Source organism: Abramis brama, assembly GCF_963993115.1.
Source record: "Abramis brama genome assembly, chromosome: 8".
Lineage (NCBI taxonomy): Eukaryota > Metazoa > Chordata > Actinopteri > Cypriniformes > Leuciscidae > Abramis > Abramis brama.
The window spans coordinates 40,844,386-40,869,535 of NC_139970.1; the positions used below are offsets into that span (position 1 = coordinate 40,844,386).

Here is a 25,150-nt window from a genome sequence, read left to right on the forward strand (position 1 = left end):
CCACTTTGCATTTTTACAAAATGTCCCAACTTTTCTGGAAATGGGGTTTTAATATACTTCACTAGGGGTGCTAAATTTACACCTGACTACATTTTACGACTAAGTAAAATCAAAATGGACCCTTTTGCTCTCATAATTCACTGGTCTTTATGCATGACTCAACCTGCAGTTATTATTTAAAAAAGACTTTTATTCAGCATTCACCAGATCAAACTTGCCAGTAAAAATGTCAACATTTTTACATTTTAAATAGAATCCTCTTCTTTTCAACACTTCTCTCCAACCATCTTACTATATGTCCAGTCGACTTAAGATCCAATCAATTCCAATCAAATGATAACGTCCTCTTGAGTTCTTACTCGAATATTCACTGAACAAAATGCATCAAATTATTAAAGAAGTAAAGGGTCTCGAACAGTTTTTTGTGTCGTGTAATTGATTTCAGTCGATTTGCTAACTTCCGACAGCCATCACTGGATGGATTTAGGCCCCAAAAAACCCAAAAACAATTATTGACAGGAGAGCCGAGAGCTTTTCAGGACTGCAATTTGGATATTCGTCAGGTAGTAGGGACATTTTTGGCGTATTATTCCATGTAAAAAATCTTAAACTAAACAAAGTGTTTTACTACATTAGAATGTGAGCACAATTTCTCTCATCTTATGTAACTGGGGAAGACAGCCTTTATAAGACTGCCTGCCTGCCTTGGAGAAATACCTGATTTAATTTAAATTGGCGCCTCCAGGACTGTTCTGCTTTGCGGAGGTGGGCGTAACAGAAGAATATGCCTTATTCAATAAAATCCATCCTGCACAAAATATAAAGAGCGATTGAGAGACAATTTTGGTGGCTTATTACAACCTACAAGTGCAATCCTTCCTCTCTTAACTAATGACCACTGTTATATTAGCTGCAGTCAAATAAAACCAAATCGATTTTGAAAAATTAGTTTGCGAATCCGAGTTAATCGATTCTTGAGTCACAGCAGTTCTCGAATCAACAATCACCAACTCATTAAACCGAGTCATGTCTAAGTCAACCCGAAAACCAATGCGCAATCTGAATAAAAGCTTTTGAGTGCAGATTTTACTGATAGGGCAAAAGTAAGTTTAAACTTGGCTGTATGAGCGTTTTGTCTCATTGTGTTACATCACAATAGCATTTTGAATAGATTTTTTTTTTTAATTATTTTGAATTTAAATTATTTTTAGTTTGAGCTGAATCGGAGCTAAAAACAAACTGGACTTGTACACACTGGGTAACAATAAGATAATAAAAACATTATTATTATTTTACATTGCTGTAAACAGATCACGTTATAGGATTAATTAGGTTTATTGAAATGAACTGTTCGAAAGAACCGATTCCAGGAGTCGGACTGCACGTAGTTCATTAAACTACATTCGGGGATTAGCAGTCTAGTAGTCTAAAAAAAACAATATTTAAAAAAATTACAAGTTCGTATAAGCTGAATGAACTATTTTTATCTTGTGGCATCATCTCTTCCACCGCAGGTTCAATCAATCACTGGAAAAGTGGATTTCCAGGGCGTCAACCAGGGTTAGGACAGTTGACATGTCTTTCTCAAAAAATCCCACGGTGAATTGAATCGTTTTCAAGACTATTGGCGTTTGAGCACTGCACTAATCAAATGCATCAGAGCGAGAGATATTATAAAATGCTGTACGTTGAATTAGAGCACAAAAACCGTGGCGCAGAGGACAGTGCTGACATGTATAAATGGATGTCGGAAAACCAAACAAATCAATCAATGCACAGATATGTAAATAACTTTGTTTCATGTGCATCGGTTGCTATATGACAACATTGACATACTGTATGAAGAAACAGAAAAGTAAGCCTATATCACAACCTAAACTAAATATAAAGGACAGAAAAAACAACAGGAGTTGTGAATGTTATTGTAAAGATTGCATACTCTCAAAGACAAACTAAATGAGAAAATCATCTAAAAACTAGCATGTTATTGAGTTGTATGATCACAAACTCAGCCTTCTTTTTAAAAATCCTTGTTAAACTAAATTATTGTGTCAGGCGTGGTATTGTTATTTAATTTAATTTAATTATAACCTGAAGTATGTTTACTTGATCATACATTTGAATAGCTTTCATAAGCACTTCATGATTTACTCACCATCTTTCTGCAACAAATCAGGGAATTTCTTCGAACATGAGGGAAAAATGAATCCTCAGGGTCCAGGAGCAAAACTTGATGCAGTGATCCAAGGTGGAGGAAAAAAAATCAGTGTAGGCAACTTTACCCAAGTAAGTAGCCTAAGAAGAAAACTCCAAGGGATTTTCAGCGAGAAATAAAATCGCAGAAGTGATCAAAAAGAGCGAAGTGCCTGAGATCCGAGAGATGAGCGCTTCCGGTTATTCATTAGACCCAGAGCGAAATCACCGATCCTACTATGACTGAGGTTGAGCTTATGAATAGTAAAGTGCGAAATGACAACGTTGCTTCGTCCACCATCTGTTGGCTCTGATGTTTTGCCTCGTGAGTATTAATTAGATTGTGTCGACGTTGCTTCTTTAACTTCCAATGAAGAACACTTGCTTATGAATGTTAAAAACTAGGCCTTTGCCATAGTAGGAATCCTAATTTTTCAGATCTTGACGGACACTGACGCCAGTACGACGGCAAAACGTCTCCTAAACGCTAAAAAGGCGACGATGGTTCACTTTTTCACGGTTTCATTTTTGTCACGAGAATGTGGTTTTTTTTTTTTTGCCCCACCCTTTATGTGTAGGCAATAACTTATTGCTGTAGGCATACGCACATTTCGACATAAACAAAAAATAAAGATAGCATATGTCTTTTCTCTGTAGGCTACTGTACATACAATTAGATTTCAGCTGGCATAGTGTATTCTTTAAAGACTTGAAGTAAAAAGACACGTTCAAATGACAGGTTTACATTGTTGCCCTTTTTGTTAGTTTAACGGCTTCTATGGACCTTTTTTCATTTTTAAAAATATATTTATATTTTATTGATTTTTCTCAATGTATGTACATTTACAACACTATAATTTGTATTATATTATATTTTCATCAAATTACATGAAACTAGTTAGCCTAACACTGCTGTGAGGGTGGGAGAGAAGGTGAAGTTGACATCTCTCTTCTGACTGCCGTTACCAATCTCTCTATTATTTTCCTCTTTGGAAAGTTGCCAAAACACTATTGTGGAGTTTTTCTTTCAAATGGGAACACGAAAAATATATTGTAGTCTCCCATTCACCACTATAAAAGTTTACCCAACTATGACGACTTCTGCTTTTGAACCCGGAAACGTGAAAAAAGGATCGGTTGTTCTCATTTATAAGTCGCTTTCTTAGAAGCAACTTATAGTTTAAAAATCTGACAATAATTTACTTTAAAATCATCATAGCCTACCACAGACAACATTTTAATAGATTATTTTGGATTGCTTACTACAACATTTTGAACTTGAGTTCTTTAAAGTTTCATAAAATCTTGTACTAGTTGAGTAAAGCAAGTTTGAAGGTTTTAATCAATTTCACAATAACTTAAAGTTGACTTGTCAGTTCAAAACGTGAGTCACACACTGTTCAGAGAGAGGGCAGCGAAGCCGAATGGCGACACCTAGTGGATTAAACCTCTCTCTGGTTTTTTGGAAATTTTACATTTGTTAAACATTTGTTCTGCCAGAAATTCACTGTTTTGTCTGGTTTTCTTTCACTGTTTTACCCACACATGCATTAAACATCCATTACACTTTTTTATTAGTTTTGTAAAGAAATTTAGGGAAGCTCGGGGAGTTAGTAACACGGGGTCAGTTGTAACACAGTTTGTTTGTTGTTTTATTGAACTAAATATAAGAGGTTTCAACATAGTCAAGAAAGAATGCTTCAAATGATAGATATTACATTGCCACAAACATTCTGAAGGATAAAGAGAGAGAAAGAGAAAAAAGCAACAAGCAAATCTTTTTTCCTTTTTCAAAGGGACACATTCAAGATTTACAGAATTTGGTGAAGCTTATTGGTGACATTACATTATAAAGAATTTCTCCATAAAGCTGAACAAAATTTCATTTGTTTTGTCATTAATAACATTAAGGACTTTTTAAACGACTCCATCTATTAAGAATAAATTACATTTAGATGTGCATTTTTTCACAACATATTCAAACAATTTGCTTCTGTGGGTATAAGAACATAACATCTTTTAGAAATAATTTATAATTAACATTTCTTGCGGCAAATTGAAAAGAACTAACATCAGACCAAAAATGTAAAGATAAATCACAGTTGTACAACAAAGTCTTTCTCGTGTACAGTATAAAAGTGCAATTGTTGCCAATGTCCATCGATTTTGATAAGGAAGCTTGACATGGGTAGATTTTTTGTGAAGTATTTTAAAGTGTACCTCTTTAACTTTATTCAAAATGCAAAATTTATATGGATTTAACCAGGCCTCTTTCCAATCATTATCACCGATCTGTACATAATTAAAAAAAAAAAAAAAATCCATCATAGTTAAAAACATTATTTAGAATTGATGTGAGAATCCATCCAGCTTTTTTATGCGATATCGCAAAATTCACATAAAAATAGGTGGAAGGTAATGTATCGACTGAACGAACACACACTCGCACCGAAACGTTTTGTCAGCACTGCTCTGTTAAAAACTTTGACAACAATGACATTTCTCTCTAGCGAGGTAATAATGGCGCTGATCTTGAAGCAGTTAAACTTTTTCGCTATTAGTAGAGACGCTGTTGCCGAACACTGTTGAGAGACTCGGGTAATTCACACACGTGTAATCTCTCTCTCTCTCTCTCTCTCTCTCTCTCTCTCTCTCTCTCTCTCTCTCTCTCTCTCTCTCTCTCTCTCTCTCTCTCTCTCTCTCTCTCTCTCTCTCTCTCGCTGTGTGACTGAACCCTTATGTGACAGGAATACAGTACAACACACACACACACACACACACACAGCAATTGTTTTGTGCTAAGTTTAAAGTTCTAAAAGAAATACAAAAAGGTTTTTTGTCTCTTTAAATGGTTTACTTTATTCCAAATATATTATCCTTGGTTCTTCTATAAAGTTCTTGCATACATTAGATAGCATCTTTGTAGCATCAGAAGAGCTTCCTAAATGTTACACAGGCTGATTACTTCTGCTCAGTGATGGCATAAATGCATTTACACAGCAACTGTACCTGTATACTTTGAAACTAGGGCTGAAGTGTGTCAGAGCTGGCATAATTTAGTCTGGCTTTTATGCTGAAAATTGCATATTTACACAAAATGTTGAGCAGGCACAGACTCAGAGCAGCTTAACTTGGGTGTGTAAAGATGCCTTTATTTTAGCAAATTATCTCTTTGCCACATTTACCCCCCGGATAGTGATACAAATCTCCCCAATAGTGGGGTAGGATGTTACAACGAAACTCTTTGTATTTGACATCAACTCACATAATCTGTAAATGTGTAGTAGTTTTATTCGTAGTAGACAAATATGGCTATCGTGTATCAAACTTTGAGAGATCTAGCACAAACAACCACTGAGTTACTGATGCTCCAACAAAAAGTGTTACTTCCACCAATAGGCCCTATATTATCTTCAATAATAATTTTGATTTCACTTTTGAAGCAGAAGCGTATTTTAACATAGTTGAGAAACATGCATTCAGTCGTTTTACCATTAAACCCTGGTAAACTTAAATAATGTCACTAAACAATGCATAATATAAAATAAAATACTCCAGTGTTCACAACTGATCTAGTTTTTGGTTTTGCACTCATGAAGAGTGTGGACTTGCTGAAGGTTCAGACATCACAGGTGTTTGCTCAGCCCCAGACCGTCTGCAGGACACAAACACATGCACACCTAACACTGTGAGTCTGTGTAAACTACAGCACATATGGCGTATGGTTACAGCTTACGTGCATCCATATTTGTTTGAGTATCTTTAATGTTCAACATAATGTCTATCTATCTATCTATCTATCTATCTATCTATCTATCTATCTATCTATCTATCTATCTATCTATCTATCTATCTATCTATCTATCTATCTATCTATCTGTTCGTCTGTCTGTCTGTCTGTCTGTCTGTTCATCTATCTATCTATCTATCTATCTATCTATCTATCTATCTATCTATCTATCTATCTATCTATCTATCTATCTATCTGTCGTGCAGCCACTTTCCACTATTTCACAAGAAAGTGAGACTGTTGAGCAAATGTTTGGCCAACAGCTATAATACGGTTTAACAGGCTTTGTGTGTCAAACACAGATTAAGTTATTCATGCAGAAACAGCTTTTCCGACAGCCTGTGGCTGATGTTTAAATGCAAAAAGGGTCGTATTTGTATTCTGTGGGCGGACTGACTGAATGAGGTGGAGCACTTTTACTCCATGACATGGTAGAACATCCATCTAGGACATCACAGAAGGATTGTTTTTTAATGGAAAACCACAAAAGAGAGAAAGGTGGCACAGTTCAACAGGTGAGTTTGCACATTATTTGCTGATTGATGAATAATCATAAATCTGAGATAAACTGAGCATGCTCCTGATGTGAGTTTTTGTCTTTTCAGATGGAGGATGACAGGGATTGTTTGTTGTCCTCAGATAAGGACACGGGAAAAAGTGGAACTAGCTCAATATCTTCTGCCTCATTTAATTTCATCAATTCCATTATCGGATCCGGAATTATAGGTAATATTTTGTTGTTAATGCTTATACAAAATAATAATATCAATTTAATAAATGCAGACAGGCACTACCAGTCAGAAGTTTAGACGCATTAAATACAATATATTTTCCTCTTGATCTTAATAACTTGTTGACAAATTGGGTCACTTTTGCCTCAATAAACTCCTAATTACTGCTTATTAGTAAAGTAGTTGTTATGTTAAGGTATTTGGTAGGATTAAGGGATGTAGAATATGGTCATGCAAAATAAGGCATTAATATAAACAGCCAATATCCTAGTAATGCTAATAATCAACTTAACAGTGAGAATTGGACCCTAAACTAAAGTGCCATAAATTGTATTTATATAGATGTTGTTACAAAGCTAACATTATTAATTGATGAGTTGGAGCATATATAAAAGCTAGCCATACATACATGTGAACTCCTGAAGTGTGTTTAGAAAGCTACAACGAAACTCTTTGTATTTGACATCAACTCACATAATCTGTAAATGTGTAGTAGTGAGTTTTATTCGTAGTAGACAAATGTGGCTATCGTGTTTCATCAATTCCATTATCGGATCTGGAATTATAGGTAATATTTTGTTGTTAATGCTTCTACAAAATAATAATATCAATGTAAGTCTTTATAAGTAATATCAATGTAAGTAATATCAATGTAAGTCTTTCTCATGAAGATGGTTGAGAGCATGTCTAGCAAATAGTTTAGTATCTAAAACATAGAAATTGTGTAAATCTGAAAAAATATAAATCTGATTTGTTTAACATTTTTTCCGTCTCTACATAATTCCCATAGTTTTGACGTCTATTGGTTGACATTTTAGATTTTTTTTTATGTCTTGTCTAATTACTTTTAAACAAAACAGAATATTCCTAATAGATATAGTTAATACAATATATTTATAAGATATCTAAGTCAAAAGCATGCTTAATGGTTTGGATGCATTTATGTTCATTATTTTCTCACATTTGTGCATATTTTAATAGGTCAGTAGAAGTGAGAACTGGCTTAGATTCCACGCGGTACAGGATCATATGACTACTGAACAGCCCCAGTCAGTTCACGTGCTTCTGCTGCAGGAAAAAAAAAACATTTTTTCTGGTTCAATGATGATATAAGGTCCAGAAAAGGTCAGCATTATAATGCTGTATACATTTGAATGCATATATGCATTCTTGGCGGTAGCTACTTCTGTGCTCTATCACCTGCCTTATCAGAGGGGGAAAACAAAACTAGTTAGTCAGCTGATCTTTCCCACTACCCTGTAGAGGAGACTGGGGCTAGTTATCACATTTATGTGAATATTTTCATGTATGGGTTTATTTTAAGTCATATTTTATGTAGATACAAACCTTGAAATATTTGGCTGCAAAAAATGTGTTGACCAGGTTATAGTGTTCAACAAGTCCTCCACATCTCTGCTCTCTTGGTTTCATTCATCTAGGTTTGCCATATTCTTTGAGTCAGGCTGGTCTCCCAATGGGTCTTCTGCTGCTTTTTCTGGTTGCCTTCATCACAGGTATGCACTGCAAATGTTCATTCCCTATGGTACAGTTATGCATCTACATGACAATAATGTGTTTTTGGTTCCACTTTATTTCAATAGTCCACTTTAGACGTTCTACCAACTATAAGTAACTTTGCAACTACATGTCAACTAACTCTCATTAGAGTATTAGTAGACTGTCAGTAGACTGTTAGGTTATGGTTAGGTGTTAGGGTTCGGTTAGTAGTTGCCAAGTTACTTATAGTCAGTAGAATATCTTTTGGTGGACCCATCAAAATAAAGTGTTATCAGATATTAAGCATACAGTCTATTAATACTCTATTGACAGTTAGTTGACATGTAGTTGCAAAGTTACTTACAGTTAGTAGAAAGTTTAAAGTGGACTATCGAAATAAAGTGTTACCGTGTTTTTTTAAAATACTTGCATGCACTGGTTACAAAGAAAGCCTAGAATAAAGTTGAGGGGATAGTTTGTCTGTGTGTATATATATATATATATATATATATATATATATATATATATATATATATCATGATTTGATCAGATTTCTTTCTTTCTGCAGATTACTCCATCATTCTGCTGGTCAGAGGAGGGAATCTGTCTGGCACTCACAGTTATCAGTCTCTGGTTCAAAGCACATTTGGCCAGATAGGATATTTGATCGTGTCAGCTCTGCAGTTTCTTTACCCATTCATCGGTAATCACAGACATCTGTCCTAATGACCTTTTGTTGTATTTATATTGTGAGGTGAAGTGACATTTAGAAGAATATGATTGCCTTTATTGTGTCCCACATATAGCAATGATCAGCTACAACATCATCACAGGTGATACGCTGACCAAAGTGTTTATGAGGATCCAAGGAGGTGAGCTGGTTATTACATTTACATTTTTAAAGGGGTCATCGGATGCAAAATTCACTTTTATATGGTGTTTGCATATAAATGTGTCTTTGCAGTGCGTGGACACAACCACCATACAATGAAAAAAATCCGTTTAAAGAGACATGCACCGAAACGGGTCGCTGTGAACAGAGCTGTTTTTGAGGAGGTAAAAAGGGTGTTGTTTTACACAACCATTGAGGGATTTTAATGAAAGTATGTTACAAACTTTACATGAAGACCCTAAAGAATCATACCAACTTGTGGAAATGGGCATCCGATGGCATAGCATTCCTCATACATGTGCCTTATAGGCATGAATAGGCATTATTGACATGCAAATGTGGATGATTTTGTGTTAATATTTCTGGTTTTTATAGCAACTGTTATTCTGCTTGATTTTAATTAGTGCTCTTTTTTGACTCTGAAAGTTACAGTATGTTTTCATAGTATAATAAAAGCATGATAAATTCATCTTGGCTCTAAATGTCTTGTGTCCGTGTTTTGAAAGGACACCTCCAAAAAAGAGTCTCGTTTTTTTCTCTGTGAACGCATTGATAAAAGCAGAAACTTGACACTTGTTTTTGTGCTCTTTGTTTTTTCCAGTTGGTCCCGGAAACATTCTTATAGAGAGACATTTTGTAATTCTGATGTCCACTCTTCTATTCACACTGCCCCTGTCTCTCTATAAAGATATAGCAAAGCTGGGAAAGGTTGAGTATTACCAACTATTCACTGTGCTCTTTTATTTTTTAATATAATCACTTGTGATCTGTAGCTTTAAAGGAATATTTCACCCAAATATCTGTCATTTGCCTATTATTTACTCACTCTCATGTCTTTTCAGACCTGTATTTTGTTGTATTTCTGTGGAACACAAAAGGAAAAAAAATTTCATACAACAGCATTTCATAGTGACCATGTCTAATTACCTACGTCAGGCTCTAAAATGGACAAAAAAAGCACAATAATATATAGTTTTATAAGAATAGTCCATATGACCCGTGTGCTACATTCCGATGTATTTGAAGCCAGGGCATTGTTATGCTCCACAGAAAAATAACATCATAGGAGTTTGGATAACATTAATATTTTTGGGTGAACTATTCCTTTAACCCTTTAGAACCTGAAGCTAAAATAGGTGCTTTTCACATATTTACATTTTTTTTGACTGTACAATTCTAAAACAATGTGCTATCTTAATGTGCAAGGTGTCATTTTTTTCAGAAAAAGATTAGCTTTCAACAAATTACAGTTATTGACCATTATTGTGTGTGGTGAGTTTGTAAATAGAATTTAAATAGACAAAAAAAACAAAAAACAAAAAAAACCCCAATAAATTTACAGATTTTTTAGAAGAAAAAAAACAGAAAAAATCATGAACGAAAGAAACTAACACTTTAAAGTTGAAAAATGACCTATAATACTTATATACAAGTCTTTTTTGTGACATTGCACAGTTTTCATTTAGGACACTTTTTTTCATACACGCACACATACAAATGCACGCATTCATAGGCACGCACACATACACATGCACACACTACATGCTTAGATACGTGAAAGAGCTTCCCAAGTTTCATTAAACATCATCCCAATCCCCTCTTCTGCTGTCTAACACTTCTTTCGCCATGTATTTGTTTTTCTTTTATTATTTTATGCAATCCAAAACACTCTAACCTGCCGCGCTTCGTATCTCTGTTCAAATCCTTCCTTCCCGCGCTGCTGATGAAATTGGAGAGCTTTCTGTCCCTCCATTGACAACCTATGCAACTACCACTTTCAAAAAAACATAATTTACCACTTTATTTACACAACATTAATCTTCAACGCATGTTTACGCAACAACGTCTGCTCTCACATCAACACAACATGCAACATGTGCCGTGGTGCTCTGGTGAAGACGCGTTGGAGATTAATATTTTGTAATGAAAGTGCTAATTTATTTATTTTATTTTTTTTGCACAAACAAAGCACTTGTGTTGCATGGGTTACTTTAATAATGACTTTGCTACCTTTCTGGGGCTTGAAAGTGGTAGTTGCATAGCTGTCAATGGAGGGACAGAAAGCTCTCAGATTTTATTAAAAAGATCTTCATTTGTGTTCTGTAAATATGAAAGTCTCACGGGAAAGTATTACAGAATTTAAATCTTTAAATTGACAATAATGAACTCTCTCCCTGCTCTTTTCCAGGTATCTTTATTGTCCATGCTCTTGACTTTTGCCATCCTCATCACAGTGGTCGTGAGAGCCGCGACACTAGGACCACAGATGTATAAAATCCCTCTTCCCGTCTGTGTGCATTCATTCACACCGTCCACCATATGCTCATGTTTGCTGACCGCAGCTCAGGATAATGATTTACCCTTTTAAACACTCATTTCTCTGAGAAAGGATCTCAATGCGCTCCATTCATTGGGTTTATTTAATTTTTAATTTGATTTTCCATCATATTTTGGCCTTTGTGTAACAAGGCATATAGTGACACGCTCCAGTGAAACAATACACGTTTTGTGATGCTCCCCTAACCCGTGTGAACCTATAGCGGATGATTAAACAGCCAAAAAAATCACTATAATACTGTTTTCTAGTATTATTATAGAGACTTGGGAATATGACTCTCTTGATTCTTTTTGGCATGCTAAAAAATAACTATTCAAACCCCCCTTGCAGCATGGCAGTGACTTTTGCATGGGCATGCACAAACATTAAAACTTATTTATACAATTAATTCCTAGCTTTATGTGTTTACGTACATTTTTTTGTCCACAGACCGGCGTCAGATGATGCATGGGTGTTTGCACGGTGGAATGCAATTCAGGCAGTTGCTGTCATGTCTTTTGGTGAGGTTTTACTTCCAGTGATATACACTTTTCTCCATCAGTGTGCGTCAGAGATGAGCATTCTCCAAATACAATAACGTTTTCAATTGAAAAACTTTTCAGCTTTTATCTGCCACCACAACAGCTTTATGATCTACGGGTCGCTGCAGGAGCCCACGTTGAGCAACTGGTCTCTTGTCACGCATGTATCTGTGGGCTCAGCTGTACTGGTCAGTGCTGTCTTTGCAGCTGCAGGTTATGCAACTTTTACTGGTTATACACAAGGTAAATTACTGTAAATCAATATCTGCACCTATTACTTTGATAAATCTGTGTTATACGGTACACAATGCACTGAAAGAACCTGAACACGGTTACATGTTTTCCTGTTGTGTTTCTTGTCCAAGGTGATATATTTGAGAACTACTGCAGGAATGATAACTTGGCTACATTCGGTCGGTTCTGCTACGGTGTCAGTATAATCACCACGTTCCCTCTGGAGTGCTTTGTAACCCGTGAGGTGAGATAATTGAAGCTTTTTATATGGGTGAATCTTCAGCTAGGGGAACTTTTGACTACTTGACTACAAAAATTCCTAATGTTAAAACATTTATCACATCCTGAAGGGAAGATCTGACCATGGCCTTGATCAACCTTCAAGTTGATTTTCCATCATAACCAAATATATATTGTTCTCCACATTACTTGTGATGGGAATGACATCAGTATTGGAGACAGTGATTCTTTGACGAAATAAATAATAAAAAAAAGTAAAATTTATAAACTTAAATACCAAACTAATTGAATGTTCATAGCAGGGTTATTATAGTTAACTGAAACTAAAACTATAAAACCTAAAAAAAAACACTAAAACCATAAAATACAATAAAAATGAAGTGAAATAAAATAATTTTATTTCACTACATATATATCAGTTAGTTTATTTATTATTTTTAGTTTAACCTGATGTAGTTGATTGTAAAAAACAACAATATAAAATGAAAAAAAAAAAAAGTACTAAAACTTTAACTAAAAATTAAATGAAAATGGAACATAATTAAAAACAAATTCAAAAAATTTATAAAAAATATAATAGTATCTCAATTACACAAAAATAACACTGGTTCTTATGACATTTTTTTTTTTATAGTATTCTGATTTTAACAATTTTTATAATTCATTAAAAAAGGAAAGTTAAAAAGCATTTAAAATCATTCTTTGCAACACATTGTCAAAGTCTTTAGACATTTCCAGAGCTTTCTGTATGACATTACAGTCATCCTGACTCTTTAATGACCGCATGCAATGTTTAAAATTCGTTTTAAAGTGCGACATACTTAAGTTGATTGTTTTAGTATTTGTTTAACTTTAAATGTGGTCCTTTCTTGATGGTGTCCAGGTGATCTCCAATGTCTTTTTTAAAGGAGAACTCAGTAACGTCGCCCATTTCATCATTACCTTGGTGATCATATCAGCAGCGACTGCCATATCCCTCTCTTACGACTGTCTGGGTATTGTACTGGAACTAAATGTGAGATTTCCCGTTAATTCATTAACAACAAGATATGTGGTTAGCCACAGTAGTTGATGTTGCTGGTCAGTCACATTCAGAGATGTCTATAAATGTTTTTCAGGGTGTTTTGAGTGCTATACCTCTCATGTTCATCTTCCCCGCCGCCTGCTTTCTGAAGCTCTCGGATGACCGCTGGTTTCGTGGGGAAAACCTCATTCCCAGCATCATCCTGGCAGCGGGTGTTTGTGTAATGATAATCGGCTTAGTCATGATGGTGCTTTTCCCTCAGGACTGTTCACATGGAGCAGAGATGTTCTACTGTACCGTCTCCAACACCACAGTTCCCAGCACCACTTCACCCAGTGCGCTGCAGTTTATTAACACCACACAGAACGCCAGCACTTTCTGACTGAAATCAATTTTACTGGAATCTTATTAGATGCTGTTTTCTAGTGATATATTGTTGGTACAATTGTTGTATTAAAGAAATTACATCATAACAAGGCTACACAATATATATGTTTTCAATGCAGGTCTACCTTCTTGCATAACCACTAATTTTAAGTTGCATATGTTCTAAGTCTTTTGAACCCACACAGTAGCTTTACTATAAGGAACAGACCCAAATTTAAGTTTATTCACTGATAATCTTTCCCTCTTTGAACTTTAGCTGAACGTTAGGGTCAGGTTGAATTATGCAATGGAGAATGAAATTAATGTCTACACTGCTTAAATCAATCGGTTTTATAAACACTGTAAAAAACAAAAACAGAAAAGCTGCATATTTGCAAGTTATGTGGAGGTGTTTATTGATTTCAGTCACTATATTGTCATTGAATTGATTTTTATTACATTCTTTTTTTAAATGTTTTATTATTATTTAAAAGGAATGGTTCACCCAAAAATGAAAATTCTGTCATCTTTTCCTCACCCTCATGTTGTTTTATAACTGTATGAGATTATTTGTTTTGTTGAACACAAAAATAATATATTTTAAAGGACGTTGGCAACGAAAAAGTTGCTGGTCCACATTGACTTCCACATTATGAAAACAAAATACTGTGGAAGTCAATAGAGACCAGAAACTGTTTGGTTACCAACATTCTTCAAAATATCTTCTTTTGCGTAACAGAACAAAGAAACTCATCACAAGTTTAAAACAACATGAGGGAGAAAATGATGACAGAATTTGTATTTTTGGTTGAACTATCCCTTTAAGATTGGATATGAAACGCTAGGCCTATCTATGAAATTAGTCTCAAGACAAAAGATTACTCAATTTATTCAAAACATATTTAAAGGGTAACTAAACCCCTGGTCAGAGCCTGACTCCACCCACTGTCAATATTTGAAAAATGCTAGAAAAGTGGGCAGACCCCAGCGGAGATAGAGGGGACGAACCGTGAGCGGGAGGGCGTGCACCTGAGACCTGCTGTCAGACTCTAAAATGGAGTTTGCTCACAGGGTCGCAAGACGACGTAAAGTACATTCATCTGATGAGTTTTATCAGAGCCCGTCATTCTCAGGTTTTATCGAGTTGATGTCAATAGCGCGCGCTCTCTATATAGGCATATTCATATTTTGCCGCTATGTGAAAAAATCCAGCAAAATGCGCCGACGCGTTTGTCGACCCCAGAGGAATAACTTTAGCCTAACCATAAATTGTGATTAAAATATATATGATCACTCACATCAAGACGGCGCTGCGGTGGTGGAGTCCATGCAGGAGGAGCAGCGTGCGTTTGTCACTGCGTCGCTTTTCAGCGCGAGCTGTGTGGAGAAGCTCATTTCCACCTCTATTGCGTTGGAGAAGCAATCCCGCGAAAATGCAGGTTTCACACCCACGGTCTTCCAGGCCAAGTGCATGCAAACACTGGCGCCTATTTTCCAAGTCTGCTGGAAAGCTATGCAGTCCAGCAATCAGTGCTGTTGCAACCAGCATCACTGTACCAGAGAATGTCTAATATGGCGAGAAGTTTCACTCTCAGTACACTTCCGGCTTCTGAACTGGTTGCAGTTCCTCTCTGATTCCATATGAGGGCGCTCACAGGACGAGTGCAGAATGAATGGAGGTCTATGGCGCTATACCAATAAAAATCCACTTTTCTCAGGATATAATTTTTTGTCTAGTAATTTGAATGTTGTATTCGAAAGGAGATGCAAATAAATTACACACTGCTGGGTGTTAGATTTTTTTTGAGTCACTTATTTGCTTTAAAAAGTCTTTTAAAGTGTCAATGACGTCATTCACATGTACGACCAGAAATACTGCTTTACGGCAATCCTTCAGTCACTTTGGTGTGTTCGCGCTCTGCACTTTCTTTTCACTCGAGGCATCGACAACACAGCTGACACAGGTAAACACACGTGCTAGAAGAGTTTTTGTTTTGTTTGTTTCTGGTCCCGCTGCGGATGACACGATGCTATCAAGCGGTATCTCTGGTCGTAATCAGTCCTTAACTGACCAATCAGCGTTCATTAGCAGAATGCTAGCGTTTATGGGCAACAACAACTCAACCTGTAAGAAATCGAAAGGACATAAGTACTCGTTCATTCAACTTTCGACCTAAAACCCATGTTGAACTTGCAAAATCTACAATCAGATCTGAGATTTCTCAACGGCAATCGGGTGAAAGAGACAAATTTAGCCGTCTAGCCCCATTGACTCCCATTCATTTTGCACTCATGGCGATCGCCCCCAGTGGAACTCTGGTGGAACTACAACCAAAATTCGGTACAATAGAGCTTAATAGGGAGTGGGCAGGCTCTCCGTAGACGGGCTCTGACTGTACACAGATAAATCTACGCTAGCTCATACCAAGGGCGTGGTGAGCTTGTACCAGGGGCGTGGTAGAGCTGGAACCTGCTTACGTCACCTGCCACCTTTTACGTCACTTGCCACCGCAACATCCAATAGGAAAATTCAACTGCAGTAGCCACCGTTCAACCTTAAGAGGGCAGCACTCAGACGTTTTTACACCATATATTGTAAAATTAAAATACTTTATACCCAAATGTCAAAAAAGTTACTCGAATCAATGAACAGCACTAATAAAGCCTCATTCTTACAGATCATTAAATAAAAAAAGTTGGTTTAGTGTTTAGTTACCCTTTAAGCTGTCTCCTCAGGATGTTATGGAAATGTTCATGGTGACTTTTAGAAAAAGAAAATCCTCCCGTGTTTGTCTGTAGCCTAGTTGGGTTTAATTGAATTGGTCAAATAATCTAGTGTGTGGGAAGTGTGGTGTGCTTTGGTTAACCGGAGATACACGAAACTTGACTCGCAAACAAAATGACTTGAAATTCAAGGAATTAAATTGAGACTTCATGTCGACCCCAATTTCGCTACTTTGTGAATATCACGTAGCCAAAACATATCGATATTTCCTCAGAATAGCACGACACTCCAAACGGAGTCTGTCGTGTATTTTGACGACCTCTTTGCTTAAAAGCTCCTGTATTATACATAAATGCTTGCTTAAACACAATGACAACAGCTGAATTAATCTGAAAAATATTGACCCTTTTCAAATTTCCGGTTTTCTCAGAAGCGGAAGTCGTGAATGAGAGACTATACACTACATTAATATACTTTTCGTGTTCCCATTTGCTGAAATAGCAAAAGAAAAACTCCACAATAGTGTTTTCACAACTTAAAAAATAAAATAAAATAAAAAATAACGGCAGTCAGAAGACAAAGACGTCAAAAAATTTGACTGTCACTCCCACAGACAGACGCTGTATAAGAAACACCCCCACAGCAGCGTTAACTAGGCCTAGTTGTGATTTGATGCAAAGGTAATATATAATACAAAGTATAATGTTATAAATGTACATACATTAAAATATATATATATATATATATAAATAACTGCAGGATTTACGATGCTGATGACCGTTAAAACGCGTCATCACAGTCTGGAAAAAGGTCCACGCTAAAAGCACGAGGCCACTTTTTTTTTTGTAGTCTTCCTGACAAAGACCCAGAATATGTCTATTGTTTTATGAAAGATTTCTCATTGGATATTCTTCAGAAACTCTCCTTAGATGTATGAGTATAACTTACGTCTTTTAAATGACATGAAGGTGAGTAAATAATGACAAATTTAATTTTGGTGAAGGCGTCTGAAAAATAGGTAATACAGCAGTTCTATCACTAACGTTAGATGTCGCTATTTTACCAGTTTTGGTTCACCACGTCAAGTGTACTCAGCCCATCTAAAATCCTCCATGACCAAATGTAGCCTGCTTAATGATCATCCTTTAGTTTTACACCATTGGCATGTCAATCAACATTTTACTAATAAATCATAATGATATTTATGAATTAATCATGCAGCGTTTGAGAAGACTGTGGAAGGCTCGCCTCAAACAAACTTTAATCTCCCGCATGGAATTACTGTACAGAATTAGCAGCTAGAGCACATTCACTGCTTTGTTGTGACTTTTCTTGTCGGGGGCGACATGTAAATGTGTAAATCCGGAGTGTGACCAGTCGATTAATCTAGCGTGAAGGTAGGAGCGACTGTAACTCATCGTGTCATGACTTGAATATGCGAAGCTGCCGTCTTCCCTCGGTTAAATAGGAACAGAGGAGCGTCTGTTGACAGGGGGAGGACTCTGGAAAATATGGTGGGAGTTGCAGAATTTTAAGGGGGTAACGGGACAGAAGTGATGCAGGGACCAAGAAGGAGTGCTTTAAGTCGGCAGAAACGCTCCAAAACGTGGTGAAGTTGTTGCTGATGATGGTGTTTTGACGAGACTGATGACAGTTGACAGGCGAAAGAAACTTCAACGGCGATCAAGGTAAAGTTACGTTCAAAGCGTCATTCTCATTCAAACTATTATGACCGTTTTATTCATGAACCACAAAATGAATTATGAATACAAAATGCCAAAATTGCTTCCTAGTGATGACTTACTGTTAAGTTTATTTTTTTGTTTTGCTAGTAAAAAAAAGTATGTTGAGACGGGATTCGAACTTGTGTTGTCTTGAACACAATCACACCGGCTGATTTGTTTTAAAAAACGAATTTGTTTTTTCAACCATTTTTAGAGGTATTTTTTATGAAATAGTTTTATTGTAGTTTTTTTTATTATTATAGTTTTTTTCCTCCACGAAAAACTATTGTAGGTCTTTGAATTGCATGATGGTATTTTTGACATTTTTGACAGCCAGCAAACGCGCACTGTTTCCCCCTGCCTGTTGAATACAAAATTAGTTCTCAAAATGTTATTTTCCATAAGACAAAACTGCAGGGGAATCACTGGCTGTCTGATTAGTTAATTTGCAAGTTTTTGCTTAAATAATACTATTATGTTGAGGGTTGAGGGGGGATTCGAACCCTAGTCACGTTTGAACCACATTTCTAGACTAATAATGTTTGCTTGCTTGCTAAATAAAAGTGGCTTTCTTTGTGACAGCCAGTAAAGATCCTTCCTCCCTGGGAACACACCTCTACACACCCTTCTGAAGTAAATAAAAAAATAAAACTTCCTAAGTTGGTTTGCTGGTCCTGAGTGGTTTAAGCTGATCTTCCAGGTTGACCATCTTAAAAGTGGCCCTTCTTAACCCAGCCCATAGACCAGCCTTGTTGGTAGAGCAGCAAACCAGCTAGTCTGGTGTGAAATGAAGATGTTTGTTTTTTCAACAAGGGAACCATGCCCACTATTGACTATTTGGCATGAAGAACCACCTTCTGCAAAACTGACTCGTCAAGTTTAACCTCTTAATCTGTCAGCACTCCCTTTATAGTCACTGTGCCACGAGTGAGTAGTGTTTGCTCTCTGTTCTTCAGTGCCAGGGGTTTCAGAGCCATGCAGGCAGGGATGGATGGCAACGCACACAGCCGACCGCCTGACCGAAGGTACACCGTAAGCACTAAAAGATTTACTCCTTAACTTTGGGTTTCATCTGTTTAGAGTAGTTGAACTGAAGTATGTCTTGAACTTTGAATATGCTTGTTTGTCTCGAAATCTTCAATTTTATAACTTATTTCCGTTATTACAATGCTTAGCAATCAGTTTAGGTTAAGAGGTTCCTTTAAAGTTTTGACATCATACAGATTTTTAATGTTATCAAATTTGTTTGTGCTGTTGTTTTCCCATCAACATGATGATGTCACTTCCTTGAGGATGATGTCGTCAACTAGCTTTTGTTAGTAAAAGATATTCTGCGGATAGAATTGTGTAGACACAGGAAGAACTATAAACTGAGTAACGATTAAAGCATTTGCAATGCATTACAAGCATTGTAGAAATTATCCAGTTGTACAGTAAGTGTGGATATTTGAGTCTGTAGGAAAGTGTCATGAAAGATTGTAATACTATTTGTTCTGCCGTATGGTGGATTTAAAGATTATGTGGAGTGAGGAGAATGGGGGAAAAGTTAGTACTTTTCATTTTTTTCCAGTTTTCAAGCAGTTTATTGCACATGCATAATGTGAGTTCTGGAATAAGCAATTTAATGTACAGTAGCTGGAAATAAATATATGAATGCAATGCAATGGGGAGGATTGACATTTGTGTGATCCGTCACTGTAGACTGTTTATGAGTGAAGATTTAGACATCGTGTGCTTGTTTACAAGACAGTCTAACTGTAATTAAAGTCTCTGTTGTCGCAGGCATTGCCTCGACCTTTGACCTCAGTGCATTTCCTGCCTGCAGAGCAGAGCTGAGAAACGCTCTTGGACACATGTGGAGGTCATGGGAAATGAACTTTAGGGGAGAGGGAGTCTCTGCAAAATCTCTGGCAAAATTCTCCTGGTTAATTTCTTTGCTGGGGAAATGAGGATGTAATTGCATTTGTTACATTACTGGACAAGAGTCGTCGAGCGAAGAACAGGGTCTACAGTTTTCATTTCCCTCCAAGATAAGACTGGAGATTACAGGAAAAATGGTTGCTGCGTTCAATGTGAGGCTTGTTAATTTGACCTCAGAGCCAATTGCACTTATCTGGTGTAATAATCCATGTCTGTGGGGGCAATACTACAGTCTCAGAAACAGACTAGGAAATTTAAAATACACAAACCAGACACAGAACTGGTCTTTGAAAACCACATGAGGCCGATTAGCCGTCTGTATCATGAGTGAGGAGATCTGGACGTTGAATCCTCCATATGCATTAGCGTCAAATATGATCTTTATTAACACACTTTGGACTTTAAGACTTTGGAAATTTGTGCTCCATGGGTTCAGTTTTGCTAGCAAAGGATGATGTCAGCTGAGAACTTTCCAATGGCTGGAAGCATTTTCTATGAAATCGGAGAGATATTTTCCAGCACGTTCTCATAACTCTCTTTTTCTGCATTATTATATCTCTCTCACACACACACACACACACACAGACACGCTACCTCTCCCACGATGCTATGAGCACATCCCTGTGTTATTGTGATTTTAATCAGAGGCGTGTCTGATATTTTTAAGGCTTTTTTATAAGAGTCTTTTGAGCATCGCACAAGTGCTTTGATTTTGCAACCAGGATCAGTTGATTAGTGTTGTCGGTGGGGTTTACAGCGGGAAAGTTTTGTTGTGTTAAACAGCGTGACTCTTAAAGGGATACTTCACCGATTAGCATTAAGCTTTGTATCAGTAGAAACCCGGTAGTATTTTCGAATGACCGTGCTTCCATCCCTCATGTCCCCCTGAGACGCAGGGCTCGCACAATTTCAAAATCGCTGGTAGCCCCTCAGGCAGGCACTCTTCAGATTTTGGTAACCCGAAATGAATTTTACTAGCCCAAATAAAAAGACAATTTTTAATGTAGAAAATTGGTTAGGAGTCAAATCATGAATCAAAAACTTTTTCAAAACACAAATTCACTATTAACTAGTTTCATTAAAATGCAGATGGCAGGGTTTTATCATCACTGAGGTCCCAAATGTGAGGTAGGCTAGTTAGGTTCGGGGGCTCCTCCGAGAAAATTGATTTCTCTGATCTACATATGTGCATTTTAAGATGTTATGAAGGCCAAAAAAATTGGATAACAAAGCTTTAAAACCATGTCACGCAGCTGATTATTTTTCTCTCCTCATCAGCATCACACTCTTTTTCTCTTTGTTTTTGTCTCTTCCCCTCCTAAATCTGAGCTTTGACTGATATAGGCTTTTCATTTTTGTCTGTCAGTGAAGAAAGTAAACATAGGGTCAACTGATCCTGAAGCTAGGTATTGCCGCTGCGGATTGAAGATGAAGAACGTGCTGAATCTGATTATAACAAGACTGAAGCGAACACTATTTCAGATAGCCCGTCGGGCAGGCCGGTTATGCATTTTGGTAGCCCGACTGGAAAACACAATAGCCCCGGGACGTCGGGCTAGCGATTTTGCGAGCCCTGAGATGAGAGATTTTTGTATTGTGTGTCTGGAAAAAAACCTCAGATGACGCAAAAGTCGTCATTTATCGTCATCAGAGGCTTTTTTGTCCAGAGGCGAGAGACTACAGCCAGTAGGAGGAGCTCGTTCCGCATGTCTTCAACCCGCCCATAGGGGGATCTCACGATAAAATGCCGTCTTTTCAGTTTTGAGTCGACTAGTAGCCTAGCTGTATCATTTCTTCCAGCACTGCCCTCTGTAACCGGTAGGCGTGGCTTGGGAGTGTCCTCGTAGGGCAGCGAAGCAAGTGCATTCGGGAGTTGTTGTCTTTCATCCACATGAGCCAAAAATACATTTTCTGGCTTTTCTCAGTCTAGAAGGCACCAACTTCTAAAATAATTTCACATATCTACTACATAAATGACCCAATTCAAATACACATTCATCTTTCCAGCGGTGAAATATCCCTTTAACCGCACAGAAGTTGTTGTGTAATGCGGGAGCAGGATTCGGGTTTCTCTGGCACTGCAGGGCATCAGGCCATCAGCCGTCTTATATCTGTGGTGCAACTCTGTTTGTTAATTCAAAATTCTCAGCCTTTTGCCAAGTTACACAATTGATTTACACTGTTTTCACATGAGGTTTGAAAATTTGGTCCAAAAAACATGAGTTTGATTTCACTCTATTCCTCTGCAGGTCTCTTTGCACGTTGTATTTCAATCACAATCTCCATTTGAAACCATGAAACACAACCAGTGTAGTCTGATTCACGAATGCATGATTTAAAAAAATAAATAAATACCAATACTCTACCAATTTGAAACTGATCTAATCTTGTTTATACCTTAAACCTGGCATAGTGTACTATGAATATTGTTGGTTCCTACAGCAAGCAATAGCCGTCATTTCACCGTCTAGGTTAACTATAGACCCGATATAGTCCAACCAGTAACCCATTTCTAGCCAAAATAACGTTGAATTTGGTTACATATCATTTTGCCAAAATAACTTGCAAGATGTATGATATTCCATCATGTAGCCTAAGCAAAGTTAACACTGATTACAAGGTGTTTGGTAAGTTTTATGCGTAGCCTGTGCGTCTATTCTTGGGCTATTGTTAGACGTCTATTAAATTTTCACTGACAGCCCAAATTTTGCCTTGTTTTAGCCTAGACGTCAGAGCTGTGTTTTTTGACGGCTATTAGACGTCTTTTAAACGCTAAATTGCTTGCTGGGAAAGACGATGAAAAAGACGTCTGATAAATGAATAAATGTAATGTAATTAAACACTGCCTAAGCAATGAGATAGTATTTGTTTGTAAGAATGAAGACTTTACAACTGACAAATACTCAAATGAATCAGAATTGAATTCAAACTAATTGAAATTGAATCAAATTGAATCAAGAGCTTTTGTATCTGAATCTAAGGCTCTGTTCACACTCTCAGTCCAAATCTGATTATTTGTGTATCCGCTTGGAATTTGATCTAAAATTAGTGACTGTCCACGTTGTGCATCACAACTGTTCAGATTTGATTTATGTGTCCCATGCCGCTCTTTAGTTTTCAAGAATATCTGGATTGGTTTCTATGCCAAAACCAACAACAACAGCCGCAGCATGGAGGGATTTGCAAAACAGATGTTGTCTTATTTGCAACATGACGATGTGTGCGCTGGACTACTGCGTCATCTGAGGCGGCGGCAGAAACGAAGGAGGCTGATATGAGCGGCTTTATTCCATGCCGTCGTCTCTGCCAGTTTCAAAACATTGCCATTGCCATTTTCAGAAACCTTGTTTCTGCAGTGACTTTCAGCATGTTTCCTATAACAACGTCTGATGCTTACGTTTTACATGCCGTGAGAAAGTCACAAAAACCATGTGAAATCTGATCAGAGCAATCAGACTGAAACAGATATCCAGAAATGTGATTTTTTTTTTGTTGTTGTTGTTGCTGTTCACACTTGCTAAATTTGATCGGACTTCAGTCGTATTTGGACTGACAGTCTGAACGTAGCCTAATTGAATTGGGAAATCTGAATTGATTACCAGTCTTACTGAATCGCAGTAAATGCATGTCATAAACAAAGTAATTTTCTGTGTTTGTTTATGAAATATTGTAGCTAATTTGACAATGCTTCCAGCTACCAATGCAAGTGTTGCACTTTCACATCCATGCCTCACATTTGACAATATTTAAATATTTTTTGCCGATTTCCTCCCCCAAAAAGTGCAGATAATACGGGCCTGCTAATAACGTACAGCGACTGCAGATGTGCCCGCATTTAGCAGTGGTTTCATATTCTGGAAGCTCGGAATGGTAAAAGAAGAGACTGACAAATGAGGGGAATTTAAGTTTGATCTCTGCAAATATGAAAGCAAGATGTGGAACTTCGCAGGTGTTGGCAGGACTCTATTGTGTGCTGCTGCAGTTTGGCTTCTTTTACTCTTGACATCTGTTCTTGGAATTCAAAGCTGGACGAACAGCTTCGGTGTTGAGAATAACTGCGGGAATGTTTACTCGCTTATGATGTCATCTTGTGAGATCTGTAGTAATTTCCACATGATCAACACAGACACTTCTACCTCAGTGCAGCACGGACCAGGCCTTGACAACAAAGTGTCACCTTAGGGACTGGGAAGCACTTGAGTGTTGTTGCAGATGTTTCCATACTTTCTCACACTCCAGCTTTCCCTCTGCATACACTCATATACTGTACTAACACACACACAGCTGTTATATGCAATCCGCTGTTGAAAGCTACAGTATAAGAACAGTGATGTACTGTTGGCTTGATAACAAACTTCTGGAAACCACCCAGGATAGTCTACAATCCACTTAGCAACACCCTAGATACCATCAGAGCATCCCATCCAGAATAAACCTGGCTAGGAAACCTCTGGAAACCAGTCAGAACACCATAGCAACTGCCTTACAACACTTTCTTGTATAGCCGATGTATTGATCAAACGTCTAACGATACAATGTATCGATGCCACATGTAAAATATCGATATGAGGTACCTTTTTGACACTCTAAAAAAACTGTGTAATTTTTTTGTTGTTGTTGTAAATGTCCCAATTGGGGAGAGGGTGTGCAATTTTCCAGGAGTTTAAAGGGGTGGTTGATTATGATTTCACTTTTCTAACTTTAGTTAGTGTGTAATGTTGCTGTTTGAGCATAAACAACATCTGCAAAGTTACGACGCTCAAAGTTCAAAGCAAAGGGAGATATTTGCTTTTAAAGAAATTGCGTTTTTAGGACTACAACAAACGGCTGGTAGAGACTACACAACATTCCTCCCGGGTTAGTGACATCACCTACCCTAGAATTTACAGAAATCCCCGGAACACGATTTATAGATTATCAAGACAGAATATGCTAATCAATGACTAAAAGATAAC

The 25,150-nt window shown here is 37.2% G+C and overlaps 2 protein-coding genes across 5 annotated transcripts in view; both read left to right on the forward strand.

Annotated features, from left to right (window-relative positions):
- The first annotated feature begins 6,369 nt into the window (after positions 1-6,369).
- Positions 6,370-13,931, forward strand: slc38a11 (solute carrier family 38 member 11). Its single transcript, XM_084123009.1, has 12 exons — positions 6,370-6,498; positions 6,589-6,709; positions 8,154-8,228; positions 8,780-8,914; positions 9,018-9,083; positions 9,705-9,811; positions 11,292-11,371; positions 11,871-11,941; positions 12,044-12,205; positions 12,328-12,440; positions 13,320-13,451; positions 13,555-13,931. The coding sequence occupies exons 1-12, from the start codon at positions 6,412-6,414 to the stop codon at positions 13,840-13,842; spliced, it is 1,437 nt and encodes a 478-aa protein (XP_083979135.1). The 5' UTR covers positions 6,370-6,411; the 3' UTR covers positions 13,843-13,931.
- A 4,148-nt stretch (positions 13,932-18,079) lies between these two features.
- cobll1b (cordon-bleu WH2 repeat protein-like 1b) overlaps positions 18,080-25,150 on the forward strand; it is a 51,953-nt gene continuing 44,882 nt past the window's right edge. For 2 of the 4 annotated variants that reach the window (XM_084122859.1, XM_084122863.1), the window contains exons 1-2: positions 18,081-18,239; positions 19,232-19,300. In XM_084122859.1, coding sequence (XP_083978985.1) covers positions 18,199-18,239; positions 19,232-19,300 — 110 coding nt within the window. In that variant the 5' untranslated portion in view covers positions 18,081-18,198. Of the gene's footprint in view, positions 18,240-19,231; positions 19,308-25,150 lie in introns of all 4 variants that reach the window. The other 2 variants (XM_084122861.1, XM_084122860.1) reach the window with 2 other exon arrangements.

Coding starts and splice junctions, on each gene's coding strand:
- slc38a11 (XM_084123009.1), top strand. CDS start 6,412: ATGGTAGAACATCCATCTAGGACATCACAGAAGGATTGTTTTTTAATG. Junction 11,372..11,870: donor GCGACACTAGGACCACAGAT/GTATAAAATCCC, acceptor TTTTGTCCACAG/ACCGGCGTCAGATGATGCAT. Junction 12,206..12,327: donor TTTTACTGGTTATACACAAG/GTAAATTACTGT, acceptor TTCTTGTCCAAG/GTGATATATTTGAGAACTAC.